This window comes from Puma concolor, chromosome B4 (assembly GCF_028749965.1).
Source record: "Puma concolor isolate L17-30 chromosome B4, mPumCon1.1.hap2, whole genome shotgun sequence".
Taxonomy (NCBI): domain Eukaryota; kingdom Metazoa; phylum Chordata; class Mammalia; order Carnivora; family Felidae; genus Puma; species Puma concolor.
The window spans coordinates 98,002,456-98,024,415 of record NC_141673.1 but is presented as its reverse complement, the minus strand read 5'-3'; the positions used below and the strand labels follow the sequence as shown (position 1 = coordinate 98,024,415).

Sequence of the window (21,960 nt, the reverse complement as noted above, 5' to 3'; positions counted from 1 at the left end):
ATATCAGAATGACATGAACAGATTTGAAAAAAAAAAAAAAGAGAGAGAGAGAGAGACAGAGATATTCTCTTTTTTTAAGTTTTACTTTAAAGTCTAGTTGGTTAACATATAGGGCAATATTGGTTTCAGGTACAGAATTCAGTGATTCATCACGCACATATTACATCAGTGCTCATCACAAGTGCCCTCCTTAATACCCATCACCCATCAAGCCCATTGTCCCCCCCCCCACCGCCCCACCGCAACAACCCTGTTTGTTCTCTATAGTTAAGAAGCTTTTATGATTTGCTTCCCTGTCTTTTTCCCCCTTCCCCTATGTTCATCTGTTTTGTTTCTTAAATTCCACATATGAGTGAAATCATATGGTATTTGTCTTTCTCCAACTGACTTATTTCACTTAGCATAATATGCTCAAGCTCCATCCACATCATTGCAAATGGCAAGATTTCATTCCTTTTGATGGCTGAGTAATATTTCTTTGTACATACCACATCTTCTTTATCCATTCACCAGTCAATGGACATTTGGGCTCTCTCCATAGTTTGGCTATTGTTGATAGTGCTACTCTAAACATTGGGGTGCATATGCCCCTTTGAATCAGTATTTTTGTATCCTTTGGGTAAATACCTAGCAGTGCAATGGCTGGATTGTAGGGTAGTTCTATTTTTAACTTTTTGAGGAACCTCCACACTGTTTTCCAGAGTGGCTGCATCAGTTTGCATTCCCGCCAACAGTGTAAGAGAGTTCCCCTTTCTCCACATCCTTGCCAACATCTGTTGTTTCCTGTGTTGTTAATTTTAGTCATTCTGACAGGCATGAGGTGGTATCTCATGGGCTTCTTTTATTTGTATTTTCCTGTTGATGAGTGGTGTTGAGCATCTTTTCATGTCTGTTAGCCATTAGTATGTCTTTGGAAAAATGTCTGTTTGTGTCTTCTGCCCATTTCTTACTGGATTATTTATTTTGGGGGTGTTGAATTTAATAAGCAGTGTTCTTAAATGCAAGTATCAAGGCAAAAGAAAAGATACAAAAACATAGGGACTAAGATTCAAGGAGAGGCTAATATCAGAGATTCTCAGATATGCAGAGAAGTACAATGATTTACTGGCCTGGAAAAACAATACAGAATGTAGATGAATCACAGAATGACGGAAGAATAGAATAGCAGGTAAGAAATACAAATATATATAAGACTATCCCCTGGATAAAGCAACAATTTTCCTGGGATAGTTTATGTGTGTGTGTGTGTGTGTGTGTGTGTGTGTGTGTGTGTGTGTGTGTCAGAGAGAGCGATAATTAAGCACATTAATCCAACACATCATCATTGAATGCCTAATATGTGCCATGTTCCATCTTAGGACCTCAGAACACAAGAGGGAGCAAAATAAACCTATCTGCTGCCTTCCGGATCTTACAATGTGACAAACACGTGTGAATCATAATCAAATAATCATGCATAAATATATGCACCATGAAAGTCATGGAAAATAGCACATGATGGCAACAAGAAAAGATCTGAAGGATGAGTGGACAATGACTATGCAAAAAAGAGAAGGGAGAAGTTTGGTGTAATGAGGAAAGCATGTTCCAGTGGTCTAAAATAGAGAAGCATAATTGGTTTGAAAATACAAGCTAGTGAGGTTAGAGCAGAGAACAAGTTACAGATGGATAACCTCTTAAAAAGATTTAAACGCCTAAAGACTTGCACATCATCCTGTTTGTACCTCGTTTGGATGAAAACAGGGTCCCTTTATCATACACAATTAGTAGTAAAATAATCAGTCTATTGAGGAGGCTTGATTAATATTGAACTTGTCCATTGGTAAGTGAGGAACTAACTAGGAAAATGCAGCGCTTCAGAAAGACGAATATATAGAGAAGTAGGAAAATTGTTAGGAAAAGAACTTGCATTTTAGTCTGGAAATTTCTGAACATTTAAATTTTTTTTAGGGGCGCCTGGGTGGCTCAGTCGGTTGGGCGTCCGACTTCAGCTCAGGTCGTGATCTCGCGGTCCGTGAGTTCAACCCCCGCGTCGGGCTCTGTGCTGACAGCTCAGAGCCTGGAGCCTGTTTCAGATTCTGTGTCTCCCTCGTTCTCTGACCTTCCCCCATTCATGCTCTGTCTCTCTCTGTCTCAAAAATGAATAAACGTTAAAAAAAATTTTTTTTTAAATAAATAAATAAATAAATAAATAAATTTTTTTTAATAAGAATTTAAAGTACAAAAACTTTCAAGCTGACTTCGCCTCATCCACCCTGGCATACTAGAGCAATGTTACGGAATAGAAGACACACTTAAGACTAACAGCAACAAAATTACAAGCAGTACCAACAAGAGTTTTTACATGCATAATTTCTGTTAATTTTCATAATAATTTATTTTTATCCCCATTTTACAGATTCAGAAAATTCAGGCTCAGAGAGGTGGCCTGCCCAAAGTCACACAGCTAGTACGATGCAAAGCGTAGAGTTCATATTCTAATCTGCACTGCCCAATCTGGTAGCCATTAGCCACATGTGGCTATTTAAAAGTTTATTATTATTATTTTTTTTAAAGACTTTTTATTTATTTTTGGGACAGAGAGAGACAGAGCATGAACAGGGGAGGGGCAGAGAGAGAGGGAGACACAGAATCGGAAACAGGCTCCAGGCTCCGAGCCACCAGCCCAGAGCCCGACGCGGGGCTCGAACTCACGGATCGCGAGATCGTGACCTGGCTGAAGTCGGACGCTTAACCGACTGCGCCACCCAGGCGCCCCTAAAAGTTTATTATTTAAAATTAAATAAAATTAGCAATTCAGTTTCTCAGTCACATCAGCCACATTGCAAGTGCTCCATGGCCGCATGTGATTAATGGCTACCATTTTGGACAGAGCAGATATAGAACATTTCTATCATCATAAAAAGTTCTATTGGATGGTGATACTCAGTCATTCTGTTATGTTACTATAATGTCTCTCTGCTTCGTCATTTGCCAGGCTAATTGACATGTGAACAGCTAATCAGCCAAGTCAAGCCTTTCCTTCCTAACACCTCTACGCTACCGCTTACCCGCCGGCAGGTCCAGAGAAAGTTGAGCAGGTCTCCTTGGGCCACATCCTCCAACACCATATAGAGCGGCAGCGCTTCTGTGCAGCAGCCTTCCAGCTGTACCAGGTTCTTGTGCTTCCCCAAGTACTGATAGAATTGGATTCGCCCTAAGAAATCCTGCACCTCATAGAGCCCAACTGGTTCTGTGGAGGACAGGAGAGCGATGGGAAGTAAGCAGTCAGAACATTACCAATAAAATGGGAGGTATGAGGGAGGAAGCAACTTCAGATGGCAAAGCTCCAAAGGAGAGTAAGTATAGACAAAAAGTAAATAGAAAGGGAACTAATTAGAAGATAATCCTCAATGTCACTGCTTTTTTGTCAAAGCTAACATAGAATCATAGGTTTTAGAACTGGATAGGCTTTCATTTGCCTAAATAGACAAGTGTTCACATTCAAATATGATCACTGCCTAGGCCTTTTGATTAGTATTCTTGTTTATCCTATCCTTGTTCTGTTGTTTCTATCCCCTATTACTGGCCCATATGAAAAAAAAAAAAAAGGGAAAGAGGGAGGAAGGAAGGAAGGAAGGAAGGAAGGAAGGAAGGAAGGAAGGGAGGGAGGAGGAAGGAAGGGAAGAAAACAGTATTAGGGAAAGTGATAGTGCAGAAAAAGAAGGAACAACTTCAAAATCCTCATGCAAGTAATATCCATATGAAAAACTGAGTTCTAGCAGCCTCAATAGGCAAGCTTGAGCTAGGGAAGGTCCCTAAAGAAAACATTTCGGCCTCAAGTTTTCACTTTCTATTCCCTTCTTATTCTGCACACAATGGTGATCCCAGGTATCTGTTGATTAGTCTTCATGTCGGCAAGCTTGTCAGCATTCACTGTTGAGGGCTCGCAATGGAAACGTGAAAAAGGGGAAAGGAAGTCAAACACTTCTCCTTTTACCTTTCAAAGCCTTGATGACAACGCTCTTTGGCTTAGCAGGGTCCCCAGTGTACATCTTGGTTCGATAGATGGCTCCATAACTACCACTGTGGATCTGCTCCAGAGAATCACAGAATTGCTTCCGGGGCACTTGCAGCTTAGCCAGAGCATGAGTCATGGTTTGTAGGAGGCTTTCCACCGATGTCTCTTTAAGTGGCACAAACACGCTCCCTCCATGACCTGCTGCCTCCAAGCTTAAGCCCCTAGATGGAGGCACAGGGGCAATGCCTAGAACGAAAAGATGATACCAACCACCGGTTCCCTACCCCAGGGACTCGAGGAGAACAGAACCTGGAACAAACTGGCAAGGTAGTCCCTTTAGCAATTTTCTCTCTGCCCAACGTGAGGATAACTTCTGAGTCTTCTCTGTGAACCAGCATCAATAGCAACCTTTCTAGAATATTTATAATAACCCCATTACTTCTAAGACAACTCAAGATGGATATCTGGAAAGTGGCAATGACATTTCCTTTCTGTCTCTCTCGGGATTATAGTTCAGTATAAGTCTGGTATGGAGACAATTAAGGAAGTTCCTGAATAGGTACTCTACCTCCAGGTACTTAAAGGTAGTGGTAGCTACCAGTAGGGGCGATTGATTAAGTCGATCAATGGCTTTTAAAGGTGGAGAGGATGGTATGGATAACTCCTCAACTCCAAGCCATGGTTATTCTTCCTCCCTTAAGATGTTCCCAAAGTTAATTATTGCATATTTCCTATAGCCTCAGTCAAAAAAAAAAAATCGTCTGGTATTTTCCCCTTTTCTTAGTCAACTTTTCTCCATTGGAAACGAGAAATTCATTCTTCTCATTAAATCTCCATTCATTCATTCCATCTATTCGACAAATATCACATGTTGCGTGCCAGGCATTGTTCTAGGTGTTGCAAATAGGCAAAGTCCAGATTCTTATGATTACCCTCTAATGGTAGGAGAAAGGAAGCAGATAATAACAAACCAGGTGATGAGTGTTATGAAGGAAAATAGCAAAGTCAGAAACACCAATGATTCTATTTCACATTTGAAGGTCAGGAAAGGGATTTCTGATAAGATGACAATTGAGAAACGCCTAGAAGCAACTAAAGAGCAAACCATACTTGTATTGGGAAGGATATTCTAGACAGAGGGAACAGTAAGAGCAAAGGCATCAGGAAAGAAGCATGCCTGACATATTTAAGGAAGAGAAATGAAGTTAGTACAGCTGGAACCATATGGGATAACTGGAGAATTATATGAGACAAGGCCAGAGAGTGCCCAAGTCATGGAAGGTTATTGAAAGAATTTTGGCTTTTCTAATTCTAAAAAGAAAACACATTCTATTTTGTTTCAAGGAGAGATGGCCAGGACTGACTTAGGCCTTAAAAGAATAATTCTGCTATCCTGTTGAGAACAGACCATAAAGGGATAGTGGTAGTAGAGAATCCAGTTAGGCGTGTATTACAAGGATCTACGAGAGGTGAGAGCTTCCTCGGTTTATTCTGAAGATAGAGTTGACAGGATTTGCTAACGGATTGGACATGGAATGCAAGAGAGAGAAGAGTCAAGGAAATCTTCAAGATTTTAGACTGAACACATAGAAGACAGGGCTTGCCATTTACTAGTAGAAAAGACGATTGGGGGAGGACATTTGTGAGGGAATTGCAGGGCCTTTGTTCAGGGCATATTACAAAGATGTGCATCGGATCCAAACTACAAAATTGGTGGTTTGATATAGGAATCTGGAGTTCAAGGGGGACTAGACTCAGAACAGAGAAAGTGTTTGAATCCATAAGACTGAAAATGAGATCGTTTAGGAAGTGACTATAGATTTAAAAGGAAAAATGAAGTGTTTCGAGAAGGAGGAGGTACAAAACTGTGTCAAATGCTTTTGACAGGCCACGATGAGGACTCAATATAGCTGTCAGTGGTGATCTTGGAAATAATTGTTTTGGCAGAGTGGTGGGGATAAAAGCTTCGGAGAATGTGACAAGTAGAAGTCATCAGAATGAGTTTAGACAACTCCTTTGAGAAGTTCTTCTGTAAGTGAATTCAAAGACAGTGGGGATAAAATGTAGAGAGGGATTGAGGACCAGCCACTATACAGTTTCTGATCACTGTCGGGAATTTTTTTCCTTCTTTTCACCCTTAGTTTCATGTGAGCTAAATCTCTTGCATTATATTTTCAGGACAGGACATCATCTCCTACTTAACACTTCAGAGACTGCTATGAAGGCTACCCCTCTTCATCACATAGTCCAGGAGCACAGAGCAGGGCTGGGACGTATTACAGAGTAAAATGTCATCCTTCAAGGCTGGTAACAAGGCATTGGGCTTTACCTACTAATCTTCCTTCCCAATATGTAGACACTCACATGGCCAAATAGTTGATAGTGCAGTAGGAAAAGAAGACAGAAACAGGCCACATGAGGTTTCTCTTGCCAATTGTAGTTTCAACTACCAAGCACATACTGAGTTGCTACTCATGATTTCCTAGAGAAGAGCTCACCTCCATTCAACTCCACAAGAGGGGCCCCAGACCTCCTCTCCCACAGCGGGGACCTCACCTTATAGACGTGGGCTCACTGACACTTGGGTCTTACTTTCTGTAATCTCCATCTTCTCTGAGCCTTTCCCCAGCCCCACTTTGAGTTTTACCTCGGAGTCCAGGAGACTGTTGTTGAGCTCTTTGCCCTCTGATAAAAAGCCACAGGATGACCGCAAGAAGGATGAGGAAAGTGCCCACCAGAATGGTTGGGATGATGATGATCTCATACTGCTGCTCCCGGACAACTGGGTAGGAAATCAAGCAGGAAAAGAAGAGATTGAAAATCTGATATTCACTCAACTTCCCCTATCCACCCGTTCTCAGCTCCTCATACATGAAACGATCATCTCTTCCTTCTTCCCCTCTACTTGCATACAGTGGAACCACTACAGGGAGCAGCTCTCTAATCAGAGACCCCAGTGTCCCTGCTTCTCAGCCTATCAAGTGTGCTCTGTGCCTCATCTTCCATTTTTCCTGCTGGGGTTAAGGATGCAACATCTGGATCTCTGGCACTTGCCCCCCTCTTCAAAGACAATGACCTGGGCACCTGGGTGGCTCAATCAGTTAAGTATCCGAATCTTGATTCTGGCTCAGGTCATGATCTCATGATTCATGGGACTGAGCCCTGCATCAGGCTGTGTGCTGACAGTGCAAAGCCTGCTTGGGATTCTCTCTCTCCCTCTCTCTCTGCCCCTCCCCAGCTCGAGCACTCTCTCTCTCTCTCTCTCTCTTTCAAAATGAATAAATAAGCATTAAATAAAAAAGAAAATGACCTCCTGTGTGCCCATTCCTTTATCAACACCGTCTTCATTTCTACTAGAAGTCATCTCATCCTCCTTCTACAATCTGTGCAGACCTTAGTCTCTGTCATCCTAGAATCAGAAGATAGGCATCTGTGGTGTTTGTCCTTACCACACAGCTTGTCACTGAGACTGCATTCCAATAGCATTCGTGTCATGACCCTCTCATCTCAGCCACACAGCTGTCCACTTCTATGCTTGGCCCTCAGAGAATGCACAGGGCACCACTGAGAAGAATTCCCAAGGACTGAGTTGTTCTAAAAAACATTAAATGGAGCATAGAGAGTTTTAAGACACCTCTATAGATCATTAGGTATTAAGTACATGACTACCTGGAACTTTCTGAGTCATCTATTCATCTTATCCATCTGCCTGATACTCAAGTGTGAAGAACTTTATTTTTTCCTGGCATTTTTCCTTTTTTCTATTATAGAGGGAGTATAGCCCTGATCTGGCTTCATCCTTTCATGCCATTATTTCTCAAATTATTTCAAAGGCTTCCCTTCTACCCAAGACCGCTGCTCCAATGCTTGAGTCCATAGTACCTGTCTGAGCAATTGTGGTCCACAGGCAATATGGGAATGATCTACCTACCCTATGATCCTAAGCAGGTTCGGGGTGCCTGGGTGGCTCAGTTGGTTAAGCATCCAACTCTTGATTTTGGCTCAGGTCATGATCTCACAGTTTGTGGGATGGAGCCCTACGTTAGGCTCTGTGCTGACAGTGCAGAGCCTGCTTGGGATTCTCTTCCCTTCCCTTCCCTTCTCTTCTCTTCTCTTCTCTTCTCTTCTCTTCTCTTCTCTTTTCTTCTCTCTCTCTCTCTCTCCCCCACACTCTCTCTTTCTCTCTCTCTCAAAATAAATAAACATTTTTTAAAAAAATCCTAAGCAGGTTTAATTTTTTTCTGGGTATTACTTATTTTTTAATTGGACCTTCTCCTGCGCATTCTATATAGACAGACACAGGCATTCATTCTAACAAGTAGATAGATTAAAGGGATTATTGCAACCAAGCCATCTTCTTTCTCTTTCTAAAACTATATATATATATACACACACACACACACATATATATGTATATATAAAATAATAAGGTATTTTACCTTATTTTATATTTTATATTACCTTATTTTATTTTATATTTTACCTTAATTTATATTTTATATTTATATATTTTTACCTTTATTTTATATAAAATAATAAGGTAATAAGGTATATTTTATATATATATAAAATAATAAGGCAAAGTGATATACCATAAATATCTTTCTCCCACCCCATCATTCTCCATTTATCCCAGTCCCGATTCTCCTCCAAGTAAACGGTAGTTCTTAGTTTCTTGCTTATTGGGCCACAGATGCTTTATGTACATCACTTTTAATTCTATATCATCAGCATATATTTGAAATTACACGTCCAAAAACTTGGTTCTTTCTTTCTGAAGAGAACTGGTGGTTACCACTCTTTCATATCCATCTACAAACCTTATTTTGCCCTTGGTTAACAAGAGTCTTGCCTGGTTCTAGTCAATGCTGACTGACCTGGAAAAAAAACAGTGGTTTTTTTTTTTTTTTTTTCCACTGTCTAGGTGATCCTAAGTTTATGATCTAGTTTTGCAGTGATTTGATAACGAGGTAAAACTTTACGAATCAGAGCTGTAGCTTATATAATATTATACTATATTGTACATATGTGCTATTCACCATATTAGGTGGTCTTTTACTACATTGTCTGTTGTGCTTTATTGTTGGTCCTAATAACCACAATGTGACTTACGGAGACAGAGTCACTTAGTGCCGGAAACACATACAAAGAGACCTTCCAGTTCCAGCCACACCCCCTTTTCACTCTTCTTTATGGGGAGATGAGAGTTAAACAGTTTTCTTACCACCCAGAAGAAAGACAGGTGTGTGGTTTGTTGACAGAAGCCCGTGCAAACAGAGGAGTAGCCAGGAAGAAAATAGCACAGAGGAGAGGCACCTGCTTATCTGTGGGCTTGTGCCTAAAAAGGGATCTATGCAGTCAATGAATTATAAGATATCCACATCCATCTCATTTGATTATAAGCCAAAAAGGCAAGGGGAAAGGTGGTTGAGAACGTTTCCACAACTCCACAAGACCCCATGGAAGGAAAAGCCCTGGGACGGGGCCAGAATCAGAGAGCCTCGAGAAGGTGGAGAAGGAGATCTTAAATAATAAAACACTGGCTCAGTCAGGTGAATTCAAAAGCCGTTTGAAAATTTCTCACTGCCATTCTCATTCTTGTTTTCCTTTCCTCTTACTTCCCTTTCAGGGCATTATCAGATGTAATTGTGTTCATCCAGGGAGCAGCCAGTTAAACGAGTCTGGCTCTCTGGGGAATGTTCTGTGAACATAATCTCTCTTAACCACAGTACCAGTAAGAAAAAGTCAGTCAGCAGCCAGCCCCCAACTTGCGAGCTCTGCCCAGAAGCCAAACCACGAACCCACTAATACATACTGAAGAAAGAAATCTAAAGGCCTGTGTGCGCATGTATCCTCACTTAGAACTGCTCATGGTGGGCCAGACTCAACTACAGACACGTGGTCAAACATACCCACACCCAATGACTCAAATCCACGCCTAGACCCTGGCACCTACATATCACACTTATTACAGGGCACAGTGTGGTCATTTGGATACAATATGACCTTCTATTACATTTCCTGAACAAGGTTCATTTGTGTGTAATTTTATTTGCGCATGGATACTTTAAAAAAAATGTTTTTAACATTTATTTATTTTTGCGACAGAGAGAGACAGAGCATGAACGGGGGAGGGTCAGAGAGAGGGAGACATAGAATCCAAAACAGGATCCAGGCTCTGAGCCATCAGCCCAGAGCCTGACGCGGGGCTCGAACTCACGGACCGCGAGATCATGACCTGATCTCAACCGAAGTCGGCCGCTTGACCGACTGAGCCACCCAGGCGCCCCTGTGCATGGATACTTTAAAGAAGCTAGGTTTATTGGGGCGCCTGGGTGGCGCAGTCGGTTAAGCGTCCGACTTCAGCCAGGTCACGATCTCGCGGTCCGTGAGTTCGAGCCCCGCATCAGGCTCTGGGCTGATGGCTCAGAGCCGTGAGCCTGTTTCCGATTCTGTGTCTCCCTCTCTCTCTGCTCCTCCCCCGATGCTCTGTCTCTCTCTGTCCCAAAAATAAAAAATAAAACGTTGAAAAAAAAAAATTAAAAAAAAAAAGAAGCTAGGTTTATTAACAACTAGAAGCCCAATGTGATCAGATGCTGGAGCAAGGAAACAAATGTATAGGGCTATGGTGAGGCCCACTCAGTAGATAGTTTTCCACGTGTTTGTATGATAAGCTCTTTCCAATTATTACAGTTTGGCTAGAGACATATGGAACATACCACATGAGTCTAGAATTTTTAAGGTATACACACCCAACCATACCTACCCACATATGCATGGAAGCCTACACTTACCTTAACACTTAGAGCCCACCAAAGCATTTATATCAGAAGATGCTCATATTTGCCCGTACCGACAATATTCCTCTCTACATCGCTCTCTTCTCTGCAGTTTATATTCAATTACCACATGACTCTGCCTGCCCAGTGTGTCAACGTGAGAAAATACATGCCTTGGTGCCCAAACCTTCTAGGATGACTTTTCCTATTGGTTAGCTTCTAACCTATGTATTAGAAGAATGTTCTTGACCAACATTTCTGTACAATAAGACGAATACTCTATCCCCTTCTATTATATCTAGACCATTTTCTGACTGTGTTAAGAAAAAATATATAGGGGCGCCTGGCTGGCTCAATCGGTAGAGTGTGCGACTTCTAATCTTGGGGTTGTGAGTTCAAGCTCCATGCTGGGTGTAGAGATTACTTAAAAATTAAATCTTCAAGGGGCGCCTGGGTGGCTTAATCAGTTAAGTGTCCAACTCTTGGTTTCGGCTCAGGCCATGATCTCACAGTTCATGAGTTCAAGCCCCACATTGGGCTCCACGCTGGCAGCATGGAGCCTGCCTCAGATTCCCTCTCTGCCTCTCCCTCTGTCCCTCCCCTGCTCACTCACTCTCTCTCTCTCTCTCTCTCTCTCAAAATAAATTTTAAAAAATCTTCAAAAAGAAAAAAATAATACTGGCTACTGCTTCTTCTCCTTACCTAGACTGTAAAATCCTCACGCATGTAAAACATTACCCCACAGTTCTCTCCTTGGTACCATGTATCACTAGGTTTTACTATATTCAAGCCACTGGAATCAAGGATCTAGAAAAGTTGTGAAATTGTTTATTCTGATCATTCTATTCGGTGGCTGGAACATATGTACGTAGGCTGCCTATAGCTTTCACATACCTATATCTACAATGCCAAATCCCCTCAGACAGGCCTCTCATTAAAACAATATTATTGCCTCACTTGTGGTTATCATTCTTTACTTTCTCTCTTCTCAGTTGCTTCTTTCTGTCGGCATATTGAGAAGTGTAGCTCCCTTCTTGAACTGAGAACCGAGAGGAGGAAACAGCACGATGAAGAAAGAGATACAAAGGAGTATGAAATGGGGAGTACAGTGCAGCTCAAATCTTTGCACAATTAGAGTCTGGAGTCGAATGACTATAACTGAAATTAAGCTAACTATTTAACGTAAACTCTCCAAACCCTCATGCATAGGCACGATGCAAGCGTAACGCCACGTCCCCTCTCTGTCTGTTTCATTACACACAAAGACAGTTCTATTTCCAAGAATAGTGCAACCCCCACGAGCCACACTTCTGTCCAGTGAGCACAATAGTCTCCCAGATATGATCAGCAATTTACTCATGGGTGTCCAGAAGAAACTCATCTTACCAAAATACATCTACAAATAGAACTTTATTTGTTTATGATTATTATTTTACTTATTTATTTTTTGAATATGAAACTTATTGGCAGCTTGGTTTCCATACAACACCCAGTGCTCATCCCAACAGGTGCCCTCCTCAATGCCCATCACCCACTTTTCCCTCCCTCCCACCCCCCATCAACCTTCAGTTTATTCTCAGTTTTTAAGAGTCTTTTATGGTTTGGCTCCCTCCCTCTCTAACTTTTTTTTCCTTGCCCTCCCCCATGGTCTTCTGTCAAGTTTCTCAGGATGCACATATGAGTGAAAACATATGGTATCTGTCTTTCTCTGCCTGACTTACTTCACTTAGCATAACACTCTCCAGTTCCATCCACGTTGCTACAAAAGGCCAGATTTTATTCTTTCTCATTGCCAAGTAGTATTCCATTGTGTGTATAAACCACACTTGCACCCCAATGTCTACAGCAGCACTTTCAACAATAGCCAAACATGGAAAGAACCTAAATGTCCATCGGTTGATGAATGGGTACAAACAGAACTTTAAAAATTAGATCCATTCTCCTGCACTCCAACTGCCTAAGTGTTGTGAGAAATCACTTGACTGATCTCCATATAACATCTGGTCCCATTCCCGTAGAATATGGTTAAACGTTACACCAGCCTCCACCCTCAACCTTACCACCTGTGTATCAACACAAATGGATCTGCCAGCCATGTTGTTTTTATAAAGACAAGTGACCCACCCACCCAGATGAATGCCACACTGGGTAAGGGAGTTACTAATAGCTATGGACCTTGGGGCAGAGGACCCAAAGGCTTTGGGTGAGGAGAGTAAAACATACAGAGGTAGCAGCCCCCAGACTGAGGCAGTTGCCTTCCAGCTCACTCCCCTCTTCCCCTCCCCCTTCTTCCTCATCCATGAGATGTCCTAGCAAAACAAACAAAACAAAACACCATTTAATGGAATGAACGTGTTAAATTGGAAATGAGATCGAAAAGAATTGCTCAGATCTATCTACAGGATTCCAAAATTAGTCTTTAACATTCTGAACAGCAAGCCGTCCTTCCTATTTTCAGCTCCAATAAACCTATGTCGAGCAACTATAATGTGCCAGGTGTGATGCTAGGCACTTTCACACAACGGGGAAACTGAGGTCCGAAAAGGTTAAATTTGGGGGGCACCTGGATGGTCCAGCTGATTAAGTGTCTGACTTTGGCTCAGGCCATAATCTCGCAGTTCACAAATTTGGGCCCCACGTTGGGCTCTGTGCTGACTGACAGCTCAGAGCCTGGAGCCTGCTTCCGATTCTCAGAGCCTGGAGTCTCCCTCTCTCTCGGCCCCTTCCCCGCGCACACTCTGTCTCCGTCTCTCTCAAAAATGAATAAACATTAAAACATTCAAAAAGATTCAATTCTGAATAAGCCCAGGTTAAAAAAAAAAAAAAAAAACAGCAAGCAAATGCCACAGCAAGGTGTCATGCCCCAGTCTTTTAATTACAAACCCAATATTCCTTAAACCACTTTACTGCACATCTGTACTTGTCACTCACATGGAAGAAGAAATTATGTCCGAATCCGAAAGAATCATAGAAACCGTAATGCAGAAACCAAACTTCACCAACAAATGCAACAGAATTTGGAAAGCACAAGGGAGGAGAATCTGCCTGTTAAGTGTGTGCTCCAAGGTCTTAGAGGGCCACAGACAATGACTGCGTGTCTGTCTTCAGAAGATAAAGGTAGAATCAGAAACTTTCCCCCAGTACTCCCCAGATTATGGAATCTTGGATCATTTTCTTTGTCTGTTCATTTTCCTGGATTTGATCTCCATCCTAAATCCCTTTTTGAGGGAAAGGGTCTAGTTTCCAGGACTGGCGATCTCTCACTGTGAGCATGAAGGTCCAGAAGGAGCTAGAACTCCCAGGAGACAGGGCACTGGCCTGAGAATTGGGAGCACCATGCAACGCCCAAGGCCCCACCTTTCTCCTGAAGCACACTTGCCAGAGGACAAGGAGTACAGGCAAAGGCACACTGGAGAGGTGAGTCTCTTTCGATCCAGAGGATTTGACTAGTGTAGACAACTTGCCTTGTGCCGGGTGATATCTCCTAGGGTGGATGAGGCAGAGAGAAGGGCAGGTCACCCAGAGGGAATCCCTTGTCCTCCTGTTCTCCTCAGATACTGAAGGATTGTGATTGTTCTGATCCTCCCCCTCTCCCTCCCCCACCTTCCTAGAGACCCAGGGCTTGAAATGCACTTTGAAACCATTAGAAGAGAGGCTCCCATGGTGCTTGGGAATCCTGACCTTATTTAAACAAAGGTCTTGTAATAAGGAGACTGGGTGTTATCAGCTTTTCTTCCTTATTTTTTTTTTTAATGTTTGATTTGTTTTTGAGAGAGCGCAAGCGGGGGAGGGACTGAAAGAGGGGGACAGAGTATCTGAAGTGGGCTCTGAGCTGACAGCAGCAAGCCCGATGTGGGCCGATGTGAGATCATGACCTGAGCCGAAGTCAGATGCTCACCTGACTGAGCCACCCAGGCGTCCCAGTCTTCCTTCTTTCGTGTCTGCAGAAATTCCTAAAACACGTGTACGACCCAGTAGAGATGAAGAAGCCTAATTTGTATCCTGGAAGCTCCCAAAAAATTTGCTTTGGAGAGGAGTACTGTGATTGCAAGACAGACAGGCCCCTTAACATCTAAGTAAGAATCGCAGTAACACTACCCACCCCATGAGGTTTTTAATATGATTGCAGAGATTAATTTTAGGTCCTTTGAGGTGTCACCCAAATTCAATACATTTTATTTGTATTATAATTATCATTCTGTTTTTCACGTTCTCGATTCCATAATTCTCCATCTACCACAGGCAAACCTCAAAAACCCAGAAATGATATATCCCAAATTAGACATTATCTCGCTGATTGTTTTCTCTTCCCGAGATTACCAATCAACAATTTCCCCAGCCCAGAATAAGGGTTCTCTTTTTTTTTTATTTTTATTTTTTTTTTTTAGTGTTTATTCATTTTTGAGAGAGAGGGGGGGGGGAGGGGCAGAGTGAGGAAGACACAGAATCCGAAGCAGGCTCCAGGCTCTGAGCTGTCAGCACAGAGCCCGATGTGGGGCTCGAACCCACTGACCCGAAGAAGATGACCTGAGTCGAAGTCAGTCATTTAACTGACTGAGGCACCCAAGCGCCACGAAAAAGGGCTCTCAATAAGGGAAAAGCCAAGGACACACAACTACCACCCCCCTCTAAACGCAGAATCGCCTCTTTTCTATCTGCGTCTCCTTTCTCCTACCCGTTGGACACGCCAGAGGAGACGCCTCCCTGGGGCTTCTCTCAAACACTTCGCCGCTGCTGTGGTCAGTCACATTGCATTTCCAAAGATCAGTCCCCCTCTCTGCTATTCATTCTGCTAGACTTTTCATTCAGGGGCAGTGGGGGGACTTCTGGAACCTGAGAAGTCTTAGCAGTTTCCCCTGTAAGTGAGGCGCTCCACCCTGTTCTATGACTCTTCCCGCCCATTCTAGCACATTGCCCTCTGGCAGACGGGAGAGCCACACTGAAAAGGGACAGAAGGCAGGCATTCTGCGAAAGATGGCGGGAACACACATACGCGCACACGCGCGCACACACACGTACACACGCTGTCTCATACTCTGATAAATGAGTCCCGGACCCGGGCAGGCAGAGAGACAATGGACAGGGGATGTCACAAGCAGGAAATGTGTGAAGTGCTGTGTCACACAGGGCGGGTCCTTGTAAAGATCCTGCACAGAGAAGGTAATCCCAGGTACACAACCACAAACGCCTGGCGAGATGAAAACGATGCCCCCGGGAACCTCATTCTGCGCAGCAAGGAGCAAACAGCGGAGTCCCTCCTTAAGAGTGGCTCCTGGGGCGCCTGGGTGGCGCAGTCGGTTAAGCGTCCGACTTCAGCCAGGTCACGATCTCGCGGTCCGTGAGTTCGAGCCCCGCGTCGGGCTCTGGGCTGATAGCTCAGAGCCTGGAGCCTGTTTCCGATTCTGTGTCTCCCTCTCTCTCTGCACCTCCCCCGTTCATGCTCTGTCTCTCTCTGTCCCAAAAATAAATAAACGTTGAAAAAAAAAATTAAAAAAAAGAGTGGCTCCGTGTGCCTCAGAGCTGAGCAGTCTGGAAGCTGGGAAAGATGGAATCAGCACTGAGCTGGTGTTATGATAACAGAGGTGCCAGTTCCGGTTTGATAGGTGATCCATCAAGCGTCCAGAGGCAGGACACCTGACTTTGCCATGCCTTCCCTTCCTAGTTCAGGGAGCGGGACACCTGTTTCTCTCCTGAGGGCAGTGAAGAACCACAGACAGCCGCAAGGAATGAGTCCCGCCAGAAAAGGGGGCAGGGCAATGAGCAAGTCCCCTCAACCAGTGAGACGACCTTGCCTCTCAAATTCTGAAGGTCCTGCAGACCTGCCTCTTTCTACCCATATCCCAGCAGCCCCAGAAGCTCACAAGCTTCCTTCCTATCCCTGCCCTGCCTGTACTTTCCTCCGGGGAAGTGGCAAGAGAAGGAGATTTGGAGTCAGACTTCTATTTGGATCTCAGGTCCAACATTCTTCCAGACTGTGTATAAGTCATTCTAACCTTCTGAGCCTCCGTTTGGCCATCTGTCAGCGGAGACCATGATGTCTCTCTCCCGAGACTGTGGAAAGCTCTCCAGGATAATTTACGTATAGTACCTAGCATAGTGCTGGGCCCATTACTGACAATCAATATAAAGTAGTGCTTCCCTTCCTCCCCCTTCCCTTCTTCACCTGTCTCCCAGGTTGGGAGGTAGTCATATAGCTGTACCAATCAGGTAAGCGTATATAACTCCAGATAACAAAACAAAACCCCTATTGTCAAGACATTTATAATATTGGTAGATCTAACTCCACGTAATCCTGTGTGCGAAGAGGAAGTTAATCATAAAGGAACGTGGGTGTTAAAACTTCATACGGCAACTATGTACGATTGGACAGTCTAAGTATTACACCTGCTAAGAGGTCTCTGAATTTGACAATCATGTTGAGGACGGGAGATTTAAACAAGACGGATCAAGAGCACAATGCTGTAAACGAAGGTATAAAACAGATAGAATGCTACATGGTGGTATATTATTAATTAGTTAATTAATTCACCTTCTGTGAATGCCTTCTAGCTGCTTCCATTGACACCACCTATCTGCTGGCTACATTTTTACCCAGTCTTGGGTAAAATTCCTGAACTAATCCGGATGGAGGCAGTAAGGAGATCAATAGTCTCGGCTCCTTCTCCCTATCCTTCTTGCCGCCCTCCTTAGTTTGAGAAGACAGGTCGCTCATTTCTCGTAAGGTTGTCCAGGTACTCATGCTGAGTACCCAAGTACTCTCAAGTCTGGAGTCCTATCCTGAATGTCTCACAAGTGGATAGGCCCTCACTGTCCTCTCTGCCTAAATCAATCCTCTTTCATGAGATTAGAACTGCACAGTATAGTCTGGTTACTGACGTCCTACTACAAATGGAAAGCCATCCCCCTCCTGATAGATACCCTGATGGCCTTGCACCTGAATAATGGCCATCACCCCATCCATACTCTACTTCACGCCCACCCACGTGCCCCTGGACCTCTTGCCCCTACTGTTCTGCTCGCCACACTATAAACCCAAGTTGCTTACTCTCACCTACATGTGAATGTATCACCGAACTGTCGACCTTTACCTAGAATTTACCTCCAAAACCTAGTTAGTTTATCTCAAATCACTCTCTCAGAGAAGTGGCCCAATGGATAGAGGCAGAACGGAGATCACTCATGGTCCTAGAAAGAATAAACAATAGCGGAGCTAGAGAGGGGGGTAGTTCAGAGAATAAACAGAAAATGAGGACGGGGAGAAAGTTTAGGTAGTTTTTCTAAGATGTGTAAGTAAGTTGAGAAGTTCAATAAGGGCTTGTTACAGTTGCTTTTGTTTTGTTTTTGTTTTTGTTTTGCAAACTTAGGGCTCCAGCAAGATGAGGATAAGAACTAGTGATATCCCAACATGCATTAATCTCTCATTCCAAAAACAAAACAAGATTTGAGGCAAGAAGCATATTCTAGGCCTGAATATGTTACAAAGCCTAACACACACACTAACCTACCCAGTGACACTCAAAAATAGAGAGTAAGCTTAACAGAGCACATAAATATCCCAGAAATAAATGACATATTTAGGGATTTAATATAAAGAAGTCAGCATGAAACAGAACAAGCAGATTCTCAAACCTGGCTACACATTAGCCTCTTGTAGGGAGCTTTCTAAAAAATGCCCATGTGGGGTTCACTCCCTACCTTAGAAGAAATTATGATGTTTATGTATCCCATAAGTATGATTTCACTTATCAGCACTGAAAAAAGGGACTGCTTCCCAGGAGACACTAAATTACAGCCAGGTTGCGAACTATTGAGATTGATTATCATTATGTGGATTATGCATCATATGCATATTATGGTTACTCGCTTGGCAATAATAATTTAGATCCTTGCTTCATTCCTGTGCAAAAATAAATTTTAGTTGGACAAATGATTATATGTTTTAAGAAACAAAAACTAACATTGTACGTTATATGGGATTGGTGAGGACTAGGTAAGATTAAAAGAAAAGATTCCTGTACAAATCAAAACCACAATAACATACCAACTCACGCCAGTCAGAATGGCTAAAATTAACAGCTCAGACAACAACAGATGTTGGCGAGGATGTGAAGAAACGGGAACCCTTTTGCACTGCTGGTGAGAATGCAAACTGGTTCAGCCACTCTGGAAGACAGTATGGAGTTTTCTCAAAAAATTAAAAATAGAACTACCCTCAGACCCAGCAATTGCACTACTAGGTATCTACCCAAGGGATACAGGTATGCTGTTTTGAAGTGACACATGCACCCCCATGTTTATAGCAACACTATCAATAGCCAAAATATGGAAAGAGCCCAAGTGTCCACTGACAGATGAATGGATAAAGAAGATGTGGTATATATATGCAATGGAATATTACTCGGCAATCAAAAAGAATGAAATCTTGCCATTTGCAACTACGTGGATGGAACTAGAGGGTATTATGCTAACCGGAATTACAGAAAGACAAATATCATATGACTTCACTTATATGTGGAATTTAAGATACAAAACACATGAACATAAGGAAAGGGAAGCAAACATAATGTAAAAAGAGGGAGGGGGCAAAACATACGAGACTCTTAAACATCTTAAATATAGAGAGCAAACTGAGGGTTGTTGGAGGGGTTGTGGATGGGAGGATGGCTAAATGAGCAAGGGGCCCATCCCATTGCTGGGATGAGCACTGGGTGTTACACGTAGGGGATGAATCACTGGAATCTACTCCTGAAATGATTACTGCATTAAATGCTAAGTAACTTAGATGTAGATTTAAAAATAAAAATAAATAATAAACAACAAAAGAGATACAAATGCATAAGGTAAATAAACAAATAAACAAGTAAATAAGTAAATAGAAGAATCCTTCCAACAGAAAAAGTAAAACCACAAAGAAAGGATCAATGTATAAAAACAGAAATTCTATATAACTTAGTAACTATAGTAAGAAAATTAATAAGATGACAATAAATAAATGGTCATGAAAAGTGAAAAACATGGGGCACCTGGGTAGCTCAGTCGGTTAAGCGTCTGACTCTTGATTTTGGCTCAGGTTATGATCCCAGGATCATGGGATCGAGCCCCATGTCAACCTCCACACTGAGTGTGAAGCCTGCTTGGGATTCTCTCTCTCTCTTCCTCTGCCCCCCTTCCCTGTTCACACAGGCTCTCTCTCTCTTTATCTCTCTCTCAAAAAAAAATTAAAATTAAAATTAAAAAATAAAAATTAAAAATTAAAAAAACAGTGAAATCAAAAGAAAACCAATACATCAAATAAAAGTGTTTAACAAATATGGGAGAAGGGTGATGTTAAGATTAAAGATGTTCAATTTAACTAGTAATTATATAATATACATTCAAGTAAAACCAAGATGTGAAATTTTTGTATTTCCATTTAAGAAAAAAAAAAGAAAGAGAATTCTGATGTTCTGAAGAACCCTATTTTAAAAAGCCCACTCTTACACATTAACAGGGAATCTAAATTTCTACATTATGGAAACGAATTTGGCAATGTAAGAAAAGAGTCTGAATGATGTTCATAATTTTGACCCAGTAATTTCTCTCCTAAGACTCAATTATAAAAGGATTTTTTAAGAGATATTATTTTTAAGTAATCTCTACACCCAACATGGGGCTCAAACTCACAACCCTGAGACCAAGGGTTGCAGGCTCCACTGACTGAGCCAACCAGGCACCCCATAAAAGGATTTTTTTAATGGAAGATGTTTCTGAACATGCAAAAAAAAATTATCATTTTATTTAATAATTATAATAATTGATTGTTATTATTATTTATTAATAATAATTATTAATAAATAATGATTATTATTTTTAAATTACTATTATAATTATACAATTATGCAAATTGTATTAACATTAAAAGTAGAAATAAAATTAAATTTTCATGAAGAGGTGTGTGATGGGTAATTTTATGTGTCAACTTGGCTAGGCCATGGTACCCAGATAATTGATCAAACGTTATTCTAGATATTTCTGTGAAGGCATTTTTAAAATGAGATTAACAATTAAGTCAGGGAACTTTGAAGAAAGCACATTACCCTCCATAATGTGCGTATGGCCCATCTAATCAGTTGAAGGTCTTAATAGAAAAGGACTGACCTCCCCAGAAGAGGAAATTATGCCAGCACACTGCCTTTGGACTTAAACTGCATCACTTCACTGGGTCTCCAGCCTGCTGGTCTACCTTGAAGACTTTGGACTTCCCAACTATCCACAGATTCTTAATTTTTGTTAATGTTTATTTATTTATTTTGAAAGAGAGAGAACAAACAGTGGAGGGGCAGAGAGAGAGAGAGAGAGAGAGAGAATCCCAAGCAGACCCTGCACTGCCGGTGCAGAGGCCAACACAGGGCTCAATCTCACAAACCGTAAGATCATGACCTGAGCCAAAATCAAGAGTCAGATGCTTAGCCAACTGAGCCATCCAGGCTCAGATCTATTCTTCAAACTAGATCTCAATAGATGATACATAGATACATATAGGCATACATACATACATATACATACATACATAGACACACAAACATCCTGTTGGCTCTATTTCTCTGGAAAGCTCTAATGCAAAGAGGGCTGCCAAATTTTTATACAGCTACACAATAGAATAAATATATCAATTTTACGTTCATGAAAGTTTTTAATAAAGGGGCTTTTCTTATGTTCATAGGTAAAGTGATATAAGCAGATTTAAAATTCATCAGGATTGGGGCGCCTGGGTGGCTCAGTCGGTTGGGAGTCCGGCTTTGGCTCAGGTCATGATCTCGCGGTCTGTGAGTTCGAGCCCTGCGTCAGGCTCTGTGCTGATGGCTCAGAGCCTGGAGCCTGTTTCAGATTCTGTGTCTCCCTGTCTCTCTGACCCTCCCCCGATCATGCTGTGTCTCTCTCTGTCTCAAAAATAAATAAACGTTAAAAAAAAATAAAAATAAATAAAAATAAAAAATAAAATTCATCAGGATCTAGTTTAATACAGTTCTAAATTGGCAGCCATATCTTAACATTATCTCTGCTTCTCTCTCCCTTTCTGTCTTTATCATTTGGAGCAGGTTTTATCACATCTCTGGGTTTTAATTCCTGATCCATAAAGTAATGGATCATAATCCTTGAACTGCCTAATCAGACATTCTGGCAAGACAAATAAGATAAAAC

General features: G+C 42.1%; 1 protein-coding gene across 1 annotated transcript in view; it reads right to left on the bottom strand.

Moving 5' to 3' along the window:
- Window positions 1-21,960, bottom strand: part of STYK1 (STY kinase 1) — a 45,432-nt gene that overhangs the window by 9,440 nt on the left and 14,032 nt on the right. The window contains exons 2-5 of the mRNA XM_025930688.2: window positions 7,450-7,594; window positions 6,648-6,782; window positions 3,980-4,246; window positions 3,051-3,232 (exon numbers count right to left, since the gene is read on the bottom strand). Of these exons, the coding sequence (XP_025786473.1) occupies window positions 3,051-3,232; window positions 3,980-4,246; window positions 6,648-6,782; window positions 7,450-7,495 (630 nt within the window). The 5' untranslated portion in view covers window positions 7,496-7,594. The remainder of the gene's footprint in view (window positions 1-3,050; window positions 3,233-3,979; window positions 4,247-6,647; window positions 6,783-7,449; window positions 7,595-21,960) is intronic.